This window comes from Mustela putorius, unplaced genomic scaffold (assembly GCF_011764305.1).
Source record: "Mustela putorius furo isolate JIRA1106 unplaced genomic scaffold, ASM1176430v1.1 tig00537248_pilon_pilon_pilon, whole genome shotgun sequence".
NCBI classification, from domain to species: Eukaryota; Metazoa; Chordata; class Mammalia; order Carnivora; family Mustelidae; genus Mustela; species Mustela putorius.
In genome coordinates, this window is record NW_025422387.1 from 5,486,242 (window position 1) to 5,504,007 (window position 17,766).

General features: G+C 41.6%; 1 protein-coding gene and 1 pseudogene across 3 annotated transcripts in view; both read left to right on the forward strand.

The window, feature by feature from the left end:
• ANAPC5 (anaphase promoting complex subunit 5) overlaps positions 1-17,766 on the forward strand; it is a 44,505-nt gene that overhangs the window by 11,372 nt on the left and 15,367 nt on the right. For all 3 annotated transcript variants that reach the window (XM_045073603.1, XM_004753209.3, XM_045073604.1), the window contains 5 exons: positions 3,067-3,133; positions 6,523-6,624; positions 7,591-7,781; positions 11,980-12,061; positions 12,690-12,779. In XM_045073603.1, coding sequence (XP_044929538.1) covers positions 3,067-3,133; positions 6,523-6,624; positions 7,591-7,781; positions 11,980-12,061; positions 12,690-12,779 — 532 coding nt within the window. The remainder of the gene's footprint in view (positions 1-3,066; positions 3,134-6,522; positions 6,625-7,590; positions 7,782-11,979; positions 12,062-12,689; positions 12,780-17,766) is intronic.
• On the forward strand, positions 14,091-15,871 carry LOC106005845 (annotated as a pseudogene).

A 17,766-nucleotide genomic window follows, 5' to 3' on the forward strand; every position in this document is an offset into this window, starting at 1 on the left:
TCTCTGCTCCTTCCCAGCTTGCAAGTGATTCTCCCCATTTCTCAGTGCAGAGTTCATCGTCACATTTGGCATTTATCACTTACTGCTGTCTTCTCACCTGGGTGAGACTCAGCCTTCCCCAGGACTGGAAGCCTGTTCACACATTGTGTGGCCTCCCGCACCTAGACCAGGGTTTTCTGCACTGCAAATATCCAGAAACAAAACACAAAATCTTTGTTGATTGATTAATCTCGTATTTTCAAAATTTCAATGCAGTGGTAGATTTAAGACTTTGAGAGGAATTTCCAGACTCCTGAGTGTCTCACAAATGCCATATGCTATGTTCATATTAGAAACGTACATCTTTCCAGCTTTTGAGTGCAGTTTTATAAGGTTCATGGACTTAAATAAAGCCCATCCACGGACCCAGCTTAAGTGCCCTTGATTTCTAGCACTAGTAAGTCTAAAATTCTGTCTCAGCTAATAATTGGGTTGATAAGCAAGGTACACTTGAGCCCTTTTCCCAAATAGGTAGCCTTTTTCCTAAACTGAATACCTCTGTGGCTTCTAACAAGTTACTTTCTTCTGCACGTATGTGTGGGGCCCTGAGGAATCTGGAGGAGTCATTGAAGGATGGTTTGGGCCATGGTGTTTTTACTTGCTCTCCCCAAGCTGGTTCATGTCACCTATGGTTACCACTGTGGAGGCCAGAACCGAATTCGATCTTCATTTGTGGGGACTGTACTTCCTTCTTTACAGAATCAGTTTGCAGGGGCACCTGGGTGGCTCATTCAGTTAGGTGGCTGCTTTTGGCTCATCGTGGCCCCAGGGTCCTGGGATCGAGCCCTGTGTCAGGCTCCCTGTTTGGTGGGGAACCTGCTTCTCCCTCTCCCTCCCCCTGTTGCTCCCCCTGCTTGTACTCTCTCTCTATGTCAAATAAATAAATAAAATCTTAAAAAAAAAAAAAAAGAATCAGTTTGCATTGATGCTGATTTTCTCTGTGCTCTACTGACTGAGCCGGCCAGGTGCCCTGATCGAGGAAGCGAGGACCTCACCCCTCTGAGGTGAACAGAGGGCATGATCGTTTAGAGGCTGATGGGACCAGTATTGTGTGTCCAGTTTCATTCAGATGAATTCATTAATTCATTCAATCAAACTTCTCTCCAGCCTTTTTTTTTTTTTTTTTAGAGTTTATTTGTTAGAGAAAACACGAGAGAGGGGAGGGTCAGAGGGAGAAGCAGACGCCCCGCTATGTGGGGAGCCCGATGCGGGACTTGATCCCAGGACCCTGGGGTCATGAGACGAAGGCAGACACTTAACCAAACGAGCCACCCAGGTGCCCTATCACTAGCCTTTCTGTGTGTAGCCATGTTTCTTCCAAGCCTTGGGTTTACCTTGGTTACGAGATATGTTAAGAGAAAAGGGCTCCTTACTGCCCAGTAACTGTTTTCCGTTTGAGAACTTGGCCTGAGAATTCGTTTTCCATTTCCCTCCAGGTCACTGTTGTGTCACTGATCTTTGTTAGACCTGGGTTGGGGCTTTCTCTTGGCAGCTGTAATGATTGCAGAATCTGATACACAGCCTTAGGGATTGTTAGGTAATATTTATCAGAAATGAAGCCAGGAGAATATTAGAGCAGTACCTCCCGAAGTGTTTTCCGTGGAACACTCATGCTTCTCGAAAGTTTTGAGGAAAGGATTCTTTGTTCAATGAGTTTGCTCAGTGGTACATTAAACAAAAGTAAATAAACTTTCTTTCTGTTGGATTTCTCTCACCTGCGTCATGAATCTCCAAGCAAGATAGAGTGTGTAACGTTCCCCAAATTTTGTAACCTCAGAAGCATTTTCTTTCAGAATACCCATTCACATATCATTTACACAAAAGTTGGAGAACTGCTGTATTAGATGCAGAGTGCATCTAATGAAAGCATTCTTTATGAGTAAAAATTGATTTTTATACTTCCCATCATCCTATACAGGAGTCCATTTCTTCAGAGTCTTGGGGCAAAAGGGTGTTATTACTCATATTTTGGTGTCAAAATAAGGCTTCACTCTTGTGCATGTGTAGATATCTCAAGCCCAGCTTTATATCCCTATATCCTTGTCTGTTAATTCTGCATAATGTAAATTTCTAGGGAGAGATTTCTTAGCAGAAGCCACTTTTTTCCTGCTCTTGAGTACACCACATCTTGTATCTGTAACAAGGAGATAGAAACTCTTCATTCATTCATTCCGCAAACTCTGAGTGCCCGTTTTGTTCCTAGACATGGTGCTCAGTATTGGCGTCCAGCTGCAAGTAAGAGGTGTGGCGATGCATCCGCGTGTGCTCAGCCTCTCTAGGAGACAGTGGGAGCTCGGTGGGAGGCGTCAGCAGAGATTCTTGGAGGACATGACACTCGAGTCAGTCTCGAATAATGGGTGGGGTACTGCAGTCCAACAGCGGGTGGGACAGTGGGCCCTGCAGGCTGAGGAAGCAGTGGGGGCATCTTGGCGCATAGGAGATCTATGAAGTCAGGCTGGGGGTATGCGTGAGAAAGAAAAGGCGAAGGATCGCGTTGTGGCTTGGATCACTCATGGAGCCTTGCGCCTGCCCTGCTAAGTAGCGTGGGCTTTATTCTGGAAGCTGGGGGGTACCACTCAAGGGCTTTAAATCAGGCATACCATGAGAGATGTGTACTGTGGAAAGATCCCGCTATGTGGAACTTAGGTCTGTAACTCTCCGTAATTATATTGTGCAAACTGTGGCAGGTCATTCCACATCCCCATCACTGTTTGTGGATGATTTTTTCTATTTCTGAGAGGAGAGAATTAATTGTAAAGATTTTTGAGCTCTTCTGATGAAGTTATTGACTTCGTCAGCCTCACCATTCTTGCTGTTGTGTAATTCTTTTTTGTTTGTTTGACTTTTAAGTTTTTATTTTAATTCCCATTTGGTTACTGTATAGTGTCATACTAGTTTCAGGTGTACGATACAGTGGATTCAGCACTTCCTATGAAACCCAGTGCTCACAACACAAGCACTCCTCATCACCTGGTTCTTCCATCCCGTGGTGTAATTCCTTAATAGTTTTGTTTTATTTTCTTCCAGAGAAGAGGAGGTATCTTGCAGTGGGCCTCTCTCCCAAAAACAAGCAGAATTTTTTCTTTCTCAACAGGTATGTTAATTCTGTTATTTATCCCAAACTTTTATTTTTTTTAATTTTAAAAAAGATTTTATTTATTTATGGGGGGCACAAGCAGGGGGAGGAGCAGGCAGAGGGAGAAGCAGGCTCCCCGCTGAGCAGGGGGCCTGACACGGACTCGATCCCAGGACCCTGGGATCATGACCTGAGCTGAAGGCAGATGCTTAACTAACTGAGCCACCCAGGTGCTTCTATCATAAACTTTTATTATTTATTTATTTATTTATTTATTTTAAAGATTTTATTTACTTATTTGACAGACAGTGAGAGAGGGAACACAGGCAGGGGGAGTCGGAGAGGGAGAAGCAAGCTTTCTGCGGAGCAAGTCGCCTGATGTGGGGCTCGATCCCACAACTCTGGGATCATGACCTGAGCCAAAAGCAGATGCTTAACAACTGAGCCACCAATACACCCCATAACTTTTAATATTCTGTGGAGGGATGCCTGGGTGACTCTTGGTTAAGCATACAACTCTTGATTTTTGGCTTTGGTCATGATCTTCGGGTTGTGGGATCAAGCCCTACAGCAGGCTCCACACTCAGCAGGGAGTCTGCAGGAGAATCTCTCTCTCTCTCTCCCTCTCCCCTTACCTCTCCCCCTGCTCTCTCCCTCTCTCAAATAAATAAGTAAATAAAAATTTTAATAAGTAAAAACACATCCTGTGGCATTATATGTCATCACATGTGCCTATCTTGTTAGTAGGTTTATTAGTGAATCTGCATTATTCCTTTGTCCTCTGTCCTCTTTTCTTCACTAACAATGCAGTGTGATTATGTGTTCTTTATGATTTTGTGTGTGATTTTCTCTCTCTCTCTTTTTTTTAAAGATTTTGTTTATTCATTTGGCAGGGGGAGAGAGAGAGATCACGAGTAGGCAGAGAGGCAGGCAGAGAGAGAAAGGGAAGCAGGCTCCCCTGTTGAGCAGAGAGCCGGATACAGGACTCAATCCCAGGACCATGAGATCATGACCTGAGCCGAAGGCAGAGGCTTAACCGACTGAGCCACCCAGGCGCCCCTCTTTTTCAGTCTTTTTAAAAACGATATCATTTTTTAAGTAATCTCTACATACAACATGAGGCTTGAACTTAAAACTCCAAGATCAAGAGTCGAATGTTCTACTGACTGAGCCAGTCAAGTGCCCCATGATTTTATTTTTCTTAAAGTTATAATATATGTTCATTTTATAATAGTGTGTGACTAACACAGCCCAAAAACCTGATTTGGAAGACTGACTTCTCTTTCCCTAACATTTTATTATGGACATTTTCAAACAGAAAGAAAAGTTGAAAAGCATTGCACAGTGAATACCCACATACCTGTCACCTAGATACCACAATTACTGTTCTATTCTCTTCTTATCATACACCTGCACATCGCTTTTCCTGCCACCATTTCATCTTTGATGCATTTCAGTTTGCAGACATCAGTACATTTTACCACAGACATTTCTTGCTGGTGCTTTTGAGTTGTACTTTTTCATTTGCTTGGGAACAGAAGCTGAATATTTTTCTCCCATGTTGTTTTCAAGTATAGGATTTTGATTTTTTTTTTGTTCTACTTTGCTAATTTTCCTTAATTTTGTTAGTAATTTTTCTTTCTGCAGAAAGGTGTAATGTTTAGGTCTAGATGAAAAGTGAAAGGATCACCCTGCAGATGAATTTCAAACAGATTAGAAAAACCCATCTAGACAATTGGTTAAGTGTGGAAGTGAAAATATAGCTAGATCTTAACCTCATCCTCACACTTCAGTACTTTACAGATGGATTAAAGGGTAAATGTGAATATGTAAAGCTGTAATTAAACTGGGAGGAACGACATATTAACTTTTAAGTGGTCTCTAGGTGGGGAAAGACTTTCTAAACATAAAAGCAATGGAAGAAAACATGTGGGAGAAGATCATTTGATTTTTCAACATAAAAATTAAAGTCTGCATGTCAGAACACATTCTAACAAAACTAAAAGGCAAACAATAAAATGGGAAAAAGTATTTGCAATAAATATGATGGTCACAGGGTTAATACTTTCGCTTTAAAAATCATATTTTCAGGGGCACCTGGGTGGCTCAGTGGGTTAAGCCGCTGCCTTCGGCTCAGGTCATGGTCCCAGGGTCCTGGGATCGAGTCCCGCATCGGGCTCCCTGCTGAGCGGAGAGCCTGCTTCCCTCTCTCTCTCTCTGCCTGCCTCTCTGTCTACTTGTAATCTCTGTCTGTCAAATAAACAAATAAAATCTTTAAAAAAAAAAATCATATTTTCAGAGACCAATGATGAGACAAACTTTATAATATTAATGAAAAGAGCAGGAAGTAAAGTGATACACCATGTTCTAATTTTGTTAAAAATGTGGTATAGGTGTAGGGTTGCCTGAGTGGCTCAGTGGGTAAAAGCCTCTGCCTTCAGCTCAGGTCGTGATCCCAGGGTCCTGGGATTGGGTACCGCATCAGGCTGTCTGCTCAGAGGGGAGCCTGCTTCACCCTCTCTCTCTCTGCCTGCCTTCTCTGCCTACTTGTGGTCTCTGTCTGTCAAATAAATAAATAAAATCTTTAAAATAATATATGGATATATGGTATAGTGTATAAATGTATGTATCACATATATATCCCACACACATAGAAAAAAGACTGAAATAAGAGACTGACATATTAATAGTGTTATTTCTGGGTGAAGGTGTCACAGATGATTTTTGTTTCCTCTGTATGCCTTTCCATGTTTCTGGAATCTTCTATAATATAACACATTCAAATGGAATTAAGAAATTATTATTTATAATAAATAAAATCTTTAAAAAAAAAGAAATTATTATTTATAAATATAAATTTGTCTAGGCAAAGTTGAAGTGTCTGTAACAAGGTTAAGTACTAATATTTAATTTAGAATTTGTTTTCTACATATTTTGTATAATCATTGCTGGCACCATCTACATGACACAGTTAACCAGGAGTAGGGCACCTGAGTGCTATGAGGCCCCTGGCAGTGCTGGATGGAGGTATAAACTACCAGTCGTGAGGGTGGTCACGGGCTGGGTTGGGTCATACTGGTACTTTTCATGTAGTTTGAAAAGTACTGCAGGAAGGGTTAGTGCAGGGGGCTTATGGGCACGTGTAGGGACTTATAGGACCTTACCTAGTCTAGGAAGTGATACAAGCAAGTGGCAGAAGTCTCAACTGGGGCCTGAAAAAGGAGCAGGAGTTTGTAGGGCATGCAAGGAGCATGCGACTGGGCAGAGGTAGTTGGAAGGCTTTGAGTTTTAGAAAGAGGAGACAGTGTTTTGTGTGGTCAAGAGGAGACAGTGGCTACGAAAAAGGATATAGGGCATGCTGGCTCGTATATATGTCTTTCCACTGAGCTGTCATTTTTAAATTTCAGGCTTCTTTGTTAAAGAATGATGAGACGAAAGCCCTCACTCCAGCATCTTTGCAGAAAGAACTGAACAACTTGCTGAAATTTAATCCTGATTTTGCTGAAGCGGTGAGTCTTTTGAGTTGGAAAGCCCCAGTGAGGCTACTCTATATTGAGGGGTTGAGGAGCCTGAAGACTGGCCTGTTGGCCTCATTTCTTCGAAGGAAATGTTGGCAAGTCAACAAGCCTAGGTCACAAAGCTTTTCCTCCCAAAACTCACCTCTGGGCCATTAGGAGTTTCTTTAGTCTATTACTGTTCTTGTTCATGCTTTGTCTCTCTGAGGCTCCGAATAATGGACAGATGATAGAGTAGATTGATTTATTTTTTTCAAGTTTGGGGGCTAAAAATTCTTTTCCTTTCTCTTTTATTAGTTTTTTTTTTCTCCCCCAAATAATTCCATTACTTACTGGATTTTTTACCCTGAACACTTTCTTTTCTTTCTTTTTTTTTTCAAACTTTCTTAGTAGAGTAGTACCTGGATTTGATGTCTTTATTCACATGCAGAAATATATCTGATTTGGATCTGCCTGTTGGAGGGAGTTTAAGTCAGTGAATCAAACAAAATGAACATAGTGTCAAAATAATTGTAAGATAATTAACTTAGTATACTAGTTAAAGACTCACTGTGTTATGACTTGGACATTTACAGAAATTAATTTTGTAATTTTTATGTGAACTCAGGAATTAAAATCTTTTTAATTTGAGCTCACAATATTTCTCAATGCCTGAGCTCAGTGAGTCCCCCAACCCCATCACCTAATATAAGCGGTGGCATAGTGGACGTATATTTACGATAAAACTCTGATGCGAGTCCTAATGGGGTGCCCATTTTTCATTTGGGGGCTCCCTAAGGAGGAAACAAACCACTGTATCTTGAACTTGTGTTATGCTGCCTGTGGGGCAAGGTTAGGCTAAGCCGTCTTGCTAGGAGGGCTGGGGGTACACCGGTGTTTGCAGCCAGTGGGACGCTCTGAATTAGCCTCACGCGGGAGGAAGCCGAACGTTTAAAATACGTGCATTGTTTCTTGTTTCAGCACTATCTCAGCTACTTAAACAACCTCCGGGTCCAAGACGTGTTCAGCTCCACACACAGCCTCCTTCATTATTTCGATCGCCTGATTCTCACTGGGGCCGAAAGCAAAAGTAACGGGGAGGAGGGCTACGGCCGGAGCCTGAGATACGCCGCACTGAACCTGGCCGCCCTGCACTGCCGATTCGGTCACTAGTGAGTCCGCAGGTTTTAGTCCCCGCAGACACCCAAGAGATTCTCAAACGTTAACTTCCAGAGAGGGAAGCACTTTCCCTGGACAGAAGGTGACAAAAATCTTCTGCTTAAGCAGTCTGCCCCCTAGTGTCACTGTTGAGCATTACTGTCTTCTGCACGGCCTCTTCCTTACTTCTAAGAACAGCCATTGAGTTAAAAGGAAATTAGGTCATGAGGCCAGAGATTCCCAAAAGGATTTTTCGGAGGTAATATTGAGGTACAAAAGCTATTTTCAGTTTTTCAAAAAGCCAAAAGGAAGTAATACTTTTACTGGCTAAAACTCTATACAGCTTGCTAAAAGCCACATGTTTGTGCTTTTGGATAGAATTCAGGCAGTTCAGTGGGGTGATGCTGGCTTACCCATTGCTAAGATATGCTTATGATTTTAATGAATAAAAATAATAAGATTTCCCAGTTATTAATTAGTAAATAGAGTTATGTGGATAAAAACATGGAGGGTATTTTGGAAACAATGAAGTAATGTGAATAAGGTTGAAAAGGTAGTGAATTATTTATTAATTAAATTAAATAATAATAATTATTATTTTTAATAATATTAATATTATTTTAATATTATTAAATATTAAAATCAACATCAATATTAAATGTAATATTATTTTAATAATATTTAACAATAATTATTTTAATATTAAATATTACAACTAATATTAATATTAAATTTAATGTTATTTTAATAATAATAATTGTTGGTTTTTAATTAATAATAATTAATAATTAAATTAAATTTAATAATTAATAATTAAATTAGATAATGATTTGATTTAATTATTAATTATTATTAATTAAAAGGGTTCTCCCCCGCCCCCACGGCTTTTTCTCCTTTGAGAGAAATGTGGTCTCTGCTACAGGCATTTTTGAATAGAGATTGTAGGGTGTGTTAATGGAAATAATAATGTCCAAAGTTCAAGAATTGAGACTTCTACGCATTGCTTTTTAGGTCAGAAATTCTATTTCTGATCGTCACATTTTCAAAGGGACATAGGCTGGAGCTGGTGTGGGGGGCAGTCTCCTTGTAGGCATTCCAAGACATTGTCATGGAAAACTGTTTGGGAAGGATATGAGAATGGTGAACCTAGAGAGAACATGATTTAGCCAAGCACGTGTTCGGCATGTTTATGTCATAAAATGTCCTGTGAAGAAAACTTAGATGACCAAGGGTGCAATTCCTCGAGAATAAAAGCGGGGAATACAAGGGAAGGGCTGTGCTTTGCCCGTGGTAAGGAAGTTGGTCCCACATGGAACCTGTGAGGAAGGGTCGTCGAGGTGCTCAAGCCTAGACCAGATGTCAGAAAGGGAATTCAAGCATCAGATTGATAGTTGGACTCAGAAAGGTTCGAGTCTACTCTAAAGTACATGGTTTTATGAGAATCCATGTTATCTTTTGATCAACTTCTTTTTGTCTGCCCAGCTATAACAGCCTCTTAATCGGAAACTTCTGCTTTTTTATGTTCACATAATAAACAGCAATATCATTTGTAGTATTTACTGTTAACTGATTTCTGTGTTCAAAACAGCTTCTGCTAGGGTTTGGAAATTTGTATTCAGCCTTCTAGATACAAATAGTCTGTTGGTGTACAGAATTTATATATTTACAATAGGAGAGACAACTAACTGCATCAAGTTAATTGCTAATTAATGTACTACATTAGCTTCTTTGATTCTAGTCCTGGAGCTGTGGCCTGTGTAAAACTTTGTCACTTAGCTTTTAGGCTTGTGAAGATTTCTTGGAAGTCATTATAGTTGTTTACTGAGCATCTGCTATGTACTGGGTATTGTGTTAGAGTGTTAGGCGCTGAGGGTACAGGAGGCAAAAAAAAGGGAAAAACACTCTGTTGTCATGGAATTTATGGTGGGGAGGTAGATGATAAAAAAAAAAACTAAACATAATACACAAAGGTGATAGATGAGAATAGGGTTGGGGAGTGCTGTTGTTTTAATAAGAGATACCCCTCCAAATATATGCACAGATCACTCCGTCCATGATAAGGTAGCAGGTCAGCCCTCCCTAGCCTCTACTAACTTCATATTTGAATAGAGATTTAAAGCAGTCTTAATCTATCTGGGAATCTACCATTTGGTAGATCTAACTATTCTTCCTCCCTGGGAAAAGTAATCCCTTAGTAATCCCTTTTTAGTTTTAGCATACTGTCTATACAGTTCTCTCAAAAGACTTTCTTTCTTTTTTTTTTTTTAAAGCTGAAGCTATATATATATATATTTTTTTTTAAGAGTTTATTTATTTATTTGACAGGCAGAGATCGCAAGTAGGCAGAGAGACAGGCAGAGAGAGAGAGAGGGAAGCAGGCTCCCCGCCGAGCTGAGAGCCTGATGTACGGGGCTCGATCTCAGGACCCTGGGACCATGACCTGAGCCGAAGGCAGAGGCCTTAACCCACTGAGCCACCCAGGTGCCCCTCTTTTTTTTTTTTAACTTAACATTATTTATTTGATCTTCAGATATTGAGTAAAGTTAAATCAACTGATATTTATTGAGGGCCTGTGGGTGATGATATGCTTCATGTCCTCAAGTAGATTATGTCCTATTGCATCTCAACAATGAAAGGAATTTAAAAGAAATGTAAAATAGGTAAAGATGTATCTGACCTGTTTATTTATTTTTTTTAATTTTAAAAAGATTTTATTTATTTATTTGACAGAGAGACAGGGAGGGCACACAAGCAGGGGGAGTGGGAGAAGGAGAAGCAGGCCTCCCGCTGAGCTGGGTGCCCCATGTGGGGCTTGATCCCAGGACCCTGGGATCATGACTTGAGCCAAAGGTGGGAAGACAGAGTCTTAATGACTGAGCCACCCAGGTGCCCCTGTTTCTGACCTCTATTCAAATCAGTGGTTATTAAGGAACAATCCATTTCTCCCCAGTTAAAATGGGTTGTGTGAGGCTTATGCTAATTTTAAAGAAAATTCCTTATGTAAATTCTTCCAAAATAAGTAATACCCATAGAATTTCTGATTTGATTTTGAGATCTTCCATAGCCCTGCATCTATAGAACTTCTTTTCTGTGACTTGCCACTAGGAAACCCAAAATTTAAGAGCTCACTCTCTCTGGGCTTATAAGCTATCTCAAGAAATAAAATTAACACAGATTAAATAAATAGAAAGTGATACACAGTAGTATTTAATTAAGAACTGCAATGTGGGTTACAGATAGTATTTCTGTGGGTGTTTTCAGAGGTGAGAGCTCAGTGGGGCCAAGGATAGTTGGCTAAATTTCCACAGAATCTGAGATTAAGGGAGACATCTTAGATGGAGTGGAGCCATGTCAACAGAAAAAGAATCTCAGAAGTGAATATCCTCAAAATACTTTTTAAAACTGGTTTTGAAAAATTACCAAAGTAAGAAAGAAAACATTCACATAATGGGGAAGGGAGTGCAGTGAAAAGTGAAATGTTGTATCCTATCCTTGCCCCTCCTCCTAGGGGTAGACAATTAAAATACTCTTAGAGATCAAGAAAAGCCATTCCTCAGGGCACCTGCGTGGCTCAGTGGGTTAAGCCTCTGCCTTCGGCTCAGGTCACGATCTCAGGGGCCTGGGATTGAGCCCCGCATGGGGCTCTCTGCTCAGCAGGGAGCCTGCTTCCCTCTCTCTGCCTGCCTCTCTGCCTACTTGTGATCTATTTCTCTGTCAAATAAATAAATAAAATCTTTAAAAAAAAAAAAAAAAAGCCATTCCTGGGCACCTGGGTGGCTCAGTTGGTTGGGCAACTGCCTTCGGCTTAGGTCATGATCTCAGAGTCCTAGGATGGAGTCTCACATTGGACTCCCTGCTCAGCGGGGAGTCTGCTTCTCCCTCTGACTTCTCCCCTCTCATGCTCTCTCTCTCTCTCAAATAAATAAATAAAATCTTTAAAAAAAAGGGGGGGGGGAAGAAAAGCCATTCCTTCTTGCCCTTTGTAGTAGAAATCTACCTTAGAAAGGACCTGTTCTGTGTCTCTACTATGAATGTTTCTTGCTGCTGGGGGAGGGAAGTGCCTCTGACAGAATAAGCAGAATAAGCTCTGCGTTACAACTTCCAACCCAGAGGCTTCTATTCAGATGAATTACTGTACAGATGCCTTGCTGTTACATTGCTTGGACATGTTTATGATTGTTAATGAGTTGTTAACGTTTGGTCTTTCTCTAGTCAGCAGGCAGAGCTCGCCCTGCAGGAGGCCATTAGGATTGCCCAGGAGTCCAACGATCATGTGTGTCTCCAGCATTGCTTGGTGAGCCGCCCCCTCCTGTCTCGGGAGTTCTGCCTGTGGATTGAGTTGGCCTTTGAATGGCGTCATTTGAATTGGGTTGTTTTGCAGTTGGAAGGCCCTTAAGCAGTGAAGGGAAACTAATTAGCAGAATTCAGAAAAGGCAACCTATCGTTATTATCTTTCTTAATCCATGATCTCTGTTTTGCTTTGGGAGGCATTTCTTATCTAAAATTTTAATCCAAAGCTACCACCTTAAACTTTGGTATTAACAAAAAGGTGTATGCGACACCTGGTAGCTGGAGGAGACATTGTCCTGTGAAAGCATGAACACCAAGCACAAGGAGAACATGGAATTAATTGAACATTCCCTGAGAATCTCGATTTCTCAATTAAAGGCCATGTGGGAGCTTCATGGTTTTTTTACGGAACACTTGCCACTATTGCTGTCAGAGGTGAAAATCAATGACGGTTTAGCTTAGTCTGAGTTTTAATGTGTTCAGTGGTTTTCATTTAGGTTCATACTTTGTGAAAGAGTAGTTGAGGTTTTATCTTGTCCCTTGTTAAATCGTTCTTATAGCCATGCTGATATTTCAATAGAATGTTAACCGTTATCATTGTTAGAATATACTTTGATGATTTCTCTTACCAGAGCTGGCTTTATGTGCTGGGGCAGAAGAGATCTGATAGCTATGTCCTGCTAGAACACTCTGTGAAGAAGGCAGTACATTTTGGGTTACCGGTAAGGCTCATCTTCCTGTGAGATTATTTAAATAAATGGTGTGGTTTCATACTTGGTAGTTTCATATGACCTTAACTGTTAGTCAAACCACTAAATTCTGTCTAATAGGTTTCTCACTGCTCCCTTTATCTTTTTTTTTTTTTAATTCATTTATTTGACAAAGAGATCACAAGTAGGCAGAGAGGCAGGCAGAGGAAGAAGAGGAAGCAGGCTCCCCGTGAAGCAGAGAGCCCGATGTGGGGCTCAATCCCAGGACCCTGGGATCATGACCTGAGCTGAAGGCCTGAGCCACCCAGGCACCCCTGCTTTCTTTATCTTAACATCTATTCCATTGACCAATTCTATGAGATCCTTGTTTAGTTTATTGATCAACATTGACTTCCACATATTTACTTAGAAAAATTTCAAGAAAGGCTTTTTTTTTTTTCTCAAAGATTTTATCTATTTATTTGACAAAGAGACAGTGAGAGAGGGAACACAAGCAGGGGGAGCGGGAGAGGGAGAATCAAGCTTCCCACCCAGCAGGGACCCTGATGTGGGGCTTGATCCCAAGACCCTGGGATCATGACCTAAGCCCAAGGGAGACATTTAATGAATGAGCCACCTGGGCGCCCCAGGAAAAGATTATTTTTAAACCAGGGATTGGCAGACTTCAAAGCCCATGGGCCAAATCTGGCTTGCTGCCTGCTTATATATGGCCCTCAAGCTATGAATGGGTTTTACATTTTTAAATAGTTGGGGGAAAAAGCCAACAAAGAAGAAAGTGTGACAGAGACCAAATGTGGCCTTCAAAACCTAAATTATTTACTACCTGGCCCTTTATAGAACCAGTTTGCTAATCTGGTTTTAAAAGTGAACAAAGCCAGGAACCAGTAAACCTCACAGGTACATTTGTCTTTTCTTAATTTAAGTGACAGAGAAGGACCTGCATTATAGTCCTTGGTGACAAATACTGAGGGGCAGTGAAAGGGGTCAGTTGTTACATATGTAGTAGTAATGACTGTCAGAGTATAGATTACTGTTGCTGTCAGAACTGTATTCTGTCTCAAAAACATCTTCTAGCTCATTGAACGCGGGGCTAGATCTTTGGATTGCTGTCTTCTTCTCAGCAGAAGACAGGGGCTAGATCTTTGGATTGCTATCCCATCTTCTAAGGGACCTGCAGTTGGCATTGATCTTGGCACCACCTACTCCTGCGTGGGTGTCTTCCAGCACGGGAAAGTGGAAATAATTGCCAATGATCAGGGAAACTGGACCACCCCAAGTTATGTCGCCTTCACGGACATTGAACGATTGATCGGTGATGCTGCGAAGAACCAAGTTGCAATGAACCCCACCAACACAGTTTTTGATGCCAAACGCCTGATTGGACAGAGATTTGATGATGCTGTTGTCCAGTCTGATATGAAGCATTGACCTTTCATGGTGGTGAATGATGCTGGCAGGCCCAAGGTCCAAGTAGAATACAAGGGAGAGACAAAAAGCTTTTATCCAGAAGAGGTGTCTTCTATGGTTTCGACGAAAATGAAGGAAATCGCAGAGGCTTATCTTGGGAAGACCGTTACCAATGCAGTTGTCACAGTACCTGCGTACTTCAATGATTCTCAGCGTCAGGCTACCAAAAATGCTGGAACTATTGCTGTTCTCAATGTACTTCAAATCATCAATGAGCCAACTGCTGCTGCTATTGCTTATGGCTTAGACAAAAAAGTTGGAGCTGAAAGGAATGTACTGATCTTTGACTTAGGAGGTGGCACTTTTGATGTGTCAATCCTTACTATTGAAGATGGGATCTTTGAGGTTAAGTCCACAGCTAGAGACTCCCACTTAGGTGGAGAAGACTTTGACAACCGAATGGTCAACCATTTTATTGCAGAGTTCAAGCGCAAACATAAGAAAGATATCAGTGAAAACAAGAGGGCAGTTCGTTGTCTCTGTACTGCTTGTGAACGTGCTAAGCGTACACTTTCTTCCAGCACCCAGGCCAGTATTGAGATTGATTCTCTGTATGAAGGAATCGACTTCTATACCTCTATCACTTGTGCCCGGTTTGAAGAATTAAATGCTGACCTGTTCCGTGGCACCCTGGACCCTGTAGAGAAAGCTCTTCGGGATGCCAAGTTAGACAAGTCTCAGATCCATGATATTGTTCTGGTGGGTGGTTCTACCCGTATCCCCAAGATTCAGAAACTTCTCCAAGATTTCTTCAATGGAAAAGAACTGAATAAGAGCATCAACCCTCATGAAGCTGTTGCTTATGGTGCAGCTGTCCAGGCAGCCATCCTTTCTGGAGACAAATCTGAAAATGTTCAAGATTTGCTGCTGTTGGATGTCACTCCACTTTCTCTTGGCATTGAAACTGCTGGAGGAGTCATGACTATTCTTATCAAGCATAATACTACCATTCCTACCAAACAGACACAGACCTTCACTACCTACTCCGACAACCAACCTGGTGTGCTTATTCAGGTGTATGAAGGTGAGCGTGCCATGACCAAGGACAACAGTCTACTTGGAAAGTTTGAACTCACAGGCATACCTCCTGCTCCTCGTGGTGTCCCTCAGATTGAGGTCACTTTCGATATTGATGTTATGGTCTCCTCAATGTCTCTGCCGTGGATAAGAGCACAGGAAAAGAGAACAAGATTACCATCACTAATGACAAGGCCTGCTTGAGCAAGGAAGATATTGAGCGCATAGTCCAGGAAGCTGAGAAGTACAAAGCTGAAGATGAGAAACAGCGGGACAAGGTGTCTTCCAAGAATTCACTTGAGTCTTACGCATTCAACATGAAAGCAACTGTTGAAGATGAAAAACTTCAGGGCAAGATAAATGATGAAGACAAACAGAAGATTCTTGACAAGTGCAATGAAATCATCAACTGGCTTGGTAAGAACCAGACTGCAGAGATGGAAGAATTTGAACACCAGCAGAAAGAGTTGGAGAAAGTCTGCAACCCCATCATCACCAAGCTGTACCAGAGTGCAGGGGGCATGCCAGGAGGAATGCCTGGAGGCTTCCCTGGTGGTGGAGCTCCTCCCTCTGGTGGTGCCTCCTCTGGGCCCACCATTGAAGAGGTTGACTAAACCAATCCGAGAATAAATAGGTTGAGCGTTGTTCCACATACAATATTCAAAGGACCCAAATTTGTAGCAAATTCCATGGCAGTTGTAATGTTGAGCTGCTATAGCAAAAAAAATGGGCATTCTTGATACTTGAATATGGAATATGTGCACAGGGAAAGGAAATAAACATTGCACTTTATAAGCACTGTATTGTTAAGTGGAAAATGCAATGTCTTAAATAAAACTGTATTTAAAATTGGCAAAAAAAAAAAAATCTTCTAAAAAACTGCATCATAGGCAGTGGGATTCCTTAAGCATTCTGTCTCATAAAGTTTTTAGCAAGATCCAGAAAACTGAAAGTACTATGTGTTATAACCTATTGTATTTGCTTTTTAAAAATGGAAGGGGTGCCTGGTGGCTCAGTCGGTTTAGCATCTGACTCTTGATCTCGGCTCAGGTCTTGATCTCTCAGGGTTGTGAATTCAAGCCCCATGTTGGGCTCCATGCTGGGTGAGGTGCCTACTTAAAAAAAAATTGAGGTACAGTTGACACGTTTTATATGCTTTTTAAATCTGTAAACTGTCCATTTGATTCATTTTTGAGAAAGGAAACTTACATGTACAGAATTGATTATAAGGACAAAAGTAAGTTGCCCCTTAAAATAAATGATAGACTTTTTAAGTACAATTTTTGTTTTGGATTTAAGCTGACTTTTTTTTTAATGATTTATTTATTTATTTTACTAGGGGGAGGGGCAGAGAGAGAGGGAGAGAGAATCTTCCAGCAGACTCCCTGCTGAGTGTAGATCCTGATACAGGGCTCAGATCTCATGACCCTGAGATCACATCCTGAGCTGAAACCAAGAATCAGACACTTAACGGACTGAGTCACCCAGGTGCCCCTAAGCGGGCTCTTTTTTTTTTTTTTTAAGATTTTGTCTGTGTGTTTGAGAGCATGAGAGTGAGTACACAAGCAGAGGGAGAGGGAAAAACAGGCTCCCGCTGAGCAGGGATCTTGATTTGACTGTGATCTGCTTGCGCACTCCCTCACTCTCTCTCTCTCACCCAGGTGCCCCATGATTTTATTTTTAAGTAATCTCTACACCCATTGTAGGGCTCTAACTTTACAACCCCGGGATCAAGAGTCACATGTACCAGCTGAGCCAGCCAGGCGCCCCTGAAGTAGGAAGATTTTTAAAGGATGACTATTATGAGCATACTTACTTTTTCATTAACTTCTGATACAGTTTTCAAAGGTGAAAGCACAACTTTAAAGACTCAGCTTAGGGGGCACGGTACCTGGGTTCCTCAGTTGGTTAAGCATCTGCCTTCGGCTCAGGTCATGATCCCAGGGTCCTGGGATCGAGCCCTGTGTGGGGCTCTCTGTTCAGCAAGGAGCCTGCTTCCTCCCTCTCTCACCGCCTGCTGCTCCCCCTGTTTGTGTTCTTTCCCTCTGTCAAATAAATAAAATCTTAAAAAAATTAAAAAGGGAGGGGCGCCTAGGTGTCTCAGTAGGTTAAGCCTCTGCCTTTGGCTCAGGTCATGATCCCAGGGTCCTGGGATCGAGCCCTGCATCGGGCTGTCTGCTCAGCAGGGAGCCTGCTTCCTCCTCTCTCTGCCTGCTTCTCTGTCTACTTGTGATCTCTGTCTGTCAAATAAATAAATAAATAAAATCTTTGGGGGGAAAAAAAACGTTTATAATAAATAAAAAAAAAATTAAAAAGGGAAATAAAAAATATTCTACTCTGGGGGCGAGTGGATGGCTCAGTCCATTAAACGTCTGCTTTCGGCTCACGTCATCATCCCCGGGTCCTGGGATCCAGCCCCAAGTGGGGCTCCTTGCTCAGCAGGGAGCCTGCTTCTCGCTCTCCCTCTGCCTACTGCTTCCTTTGCTTGTGCTCTCTCTCTCTGACAAATAAATAA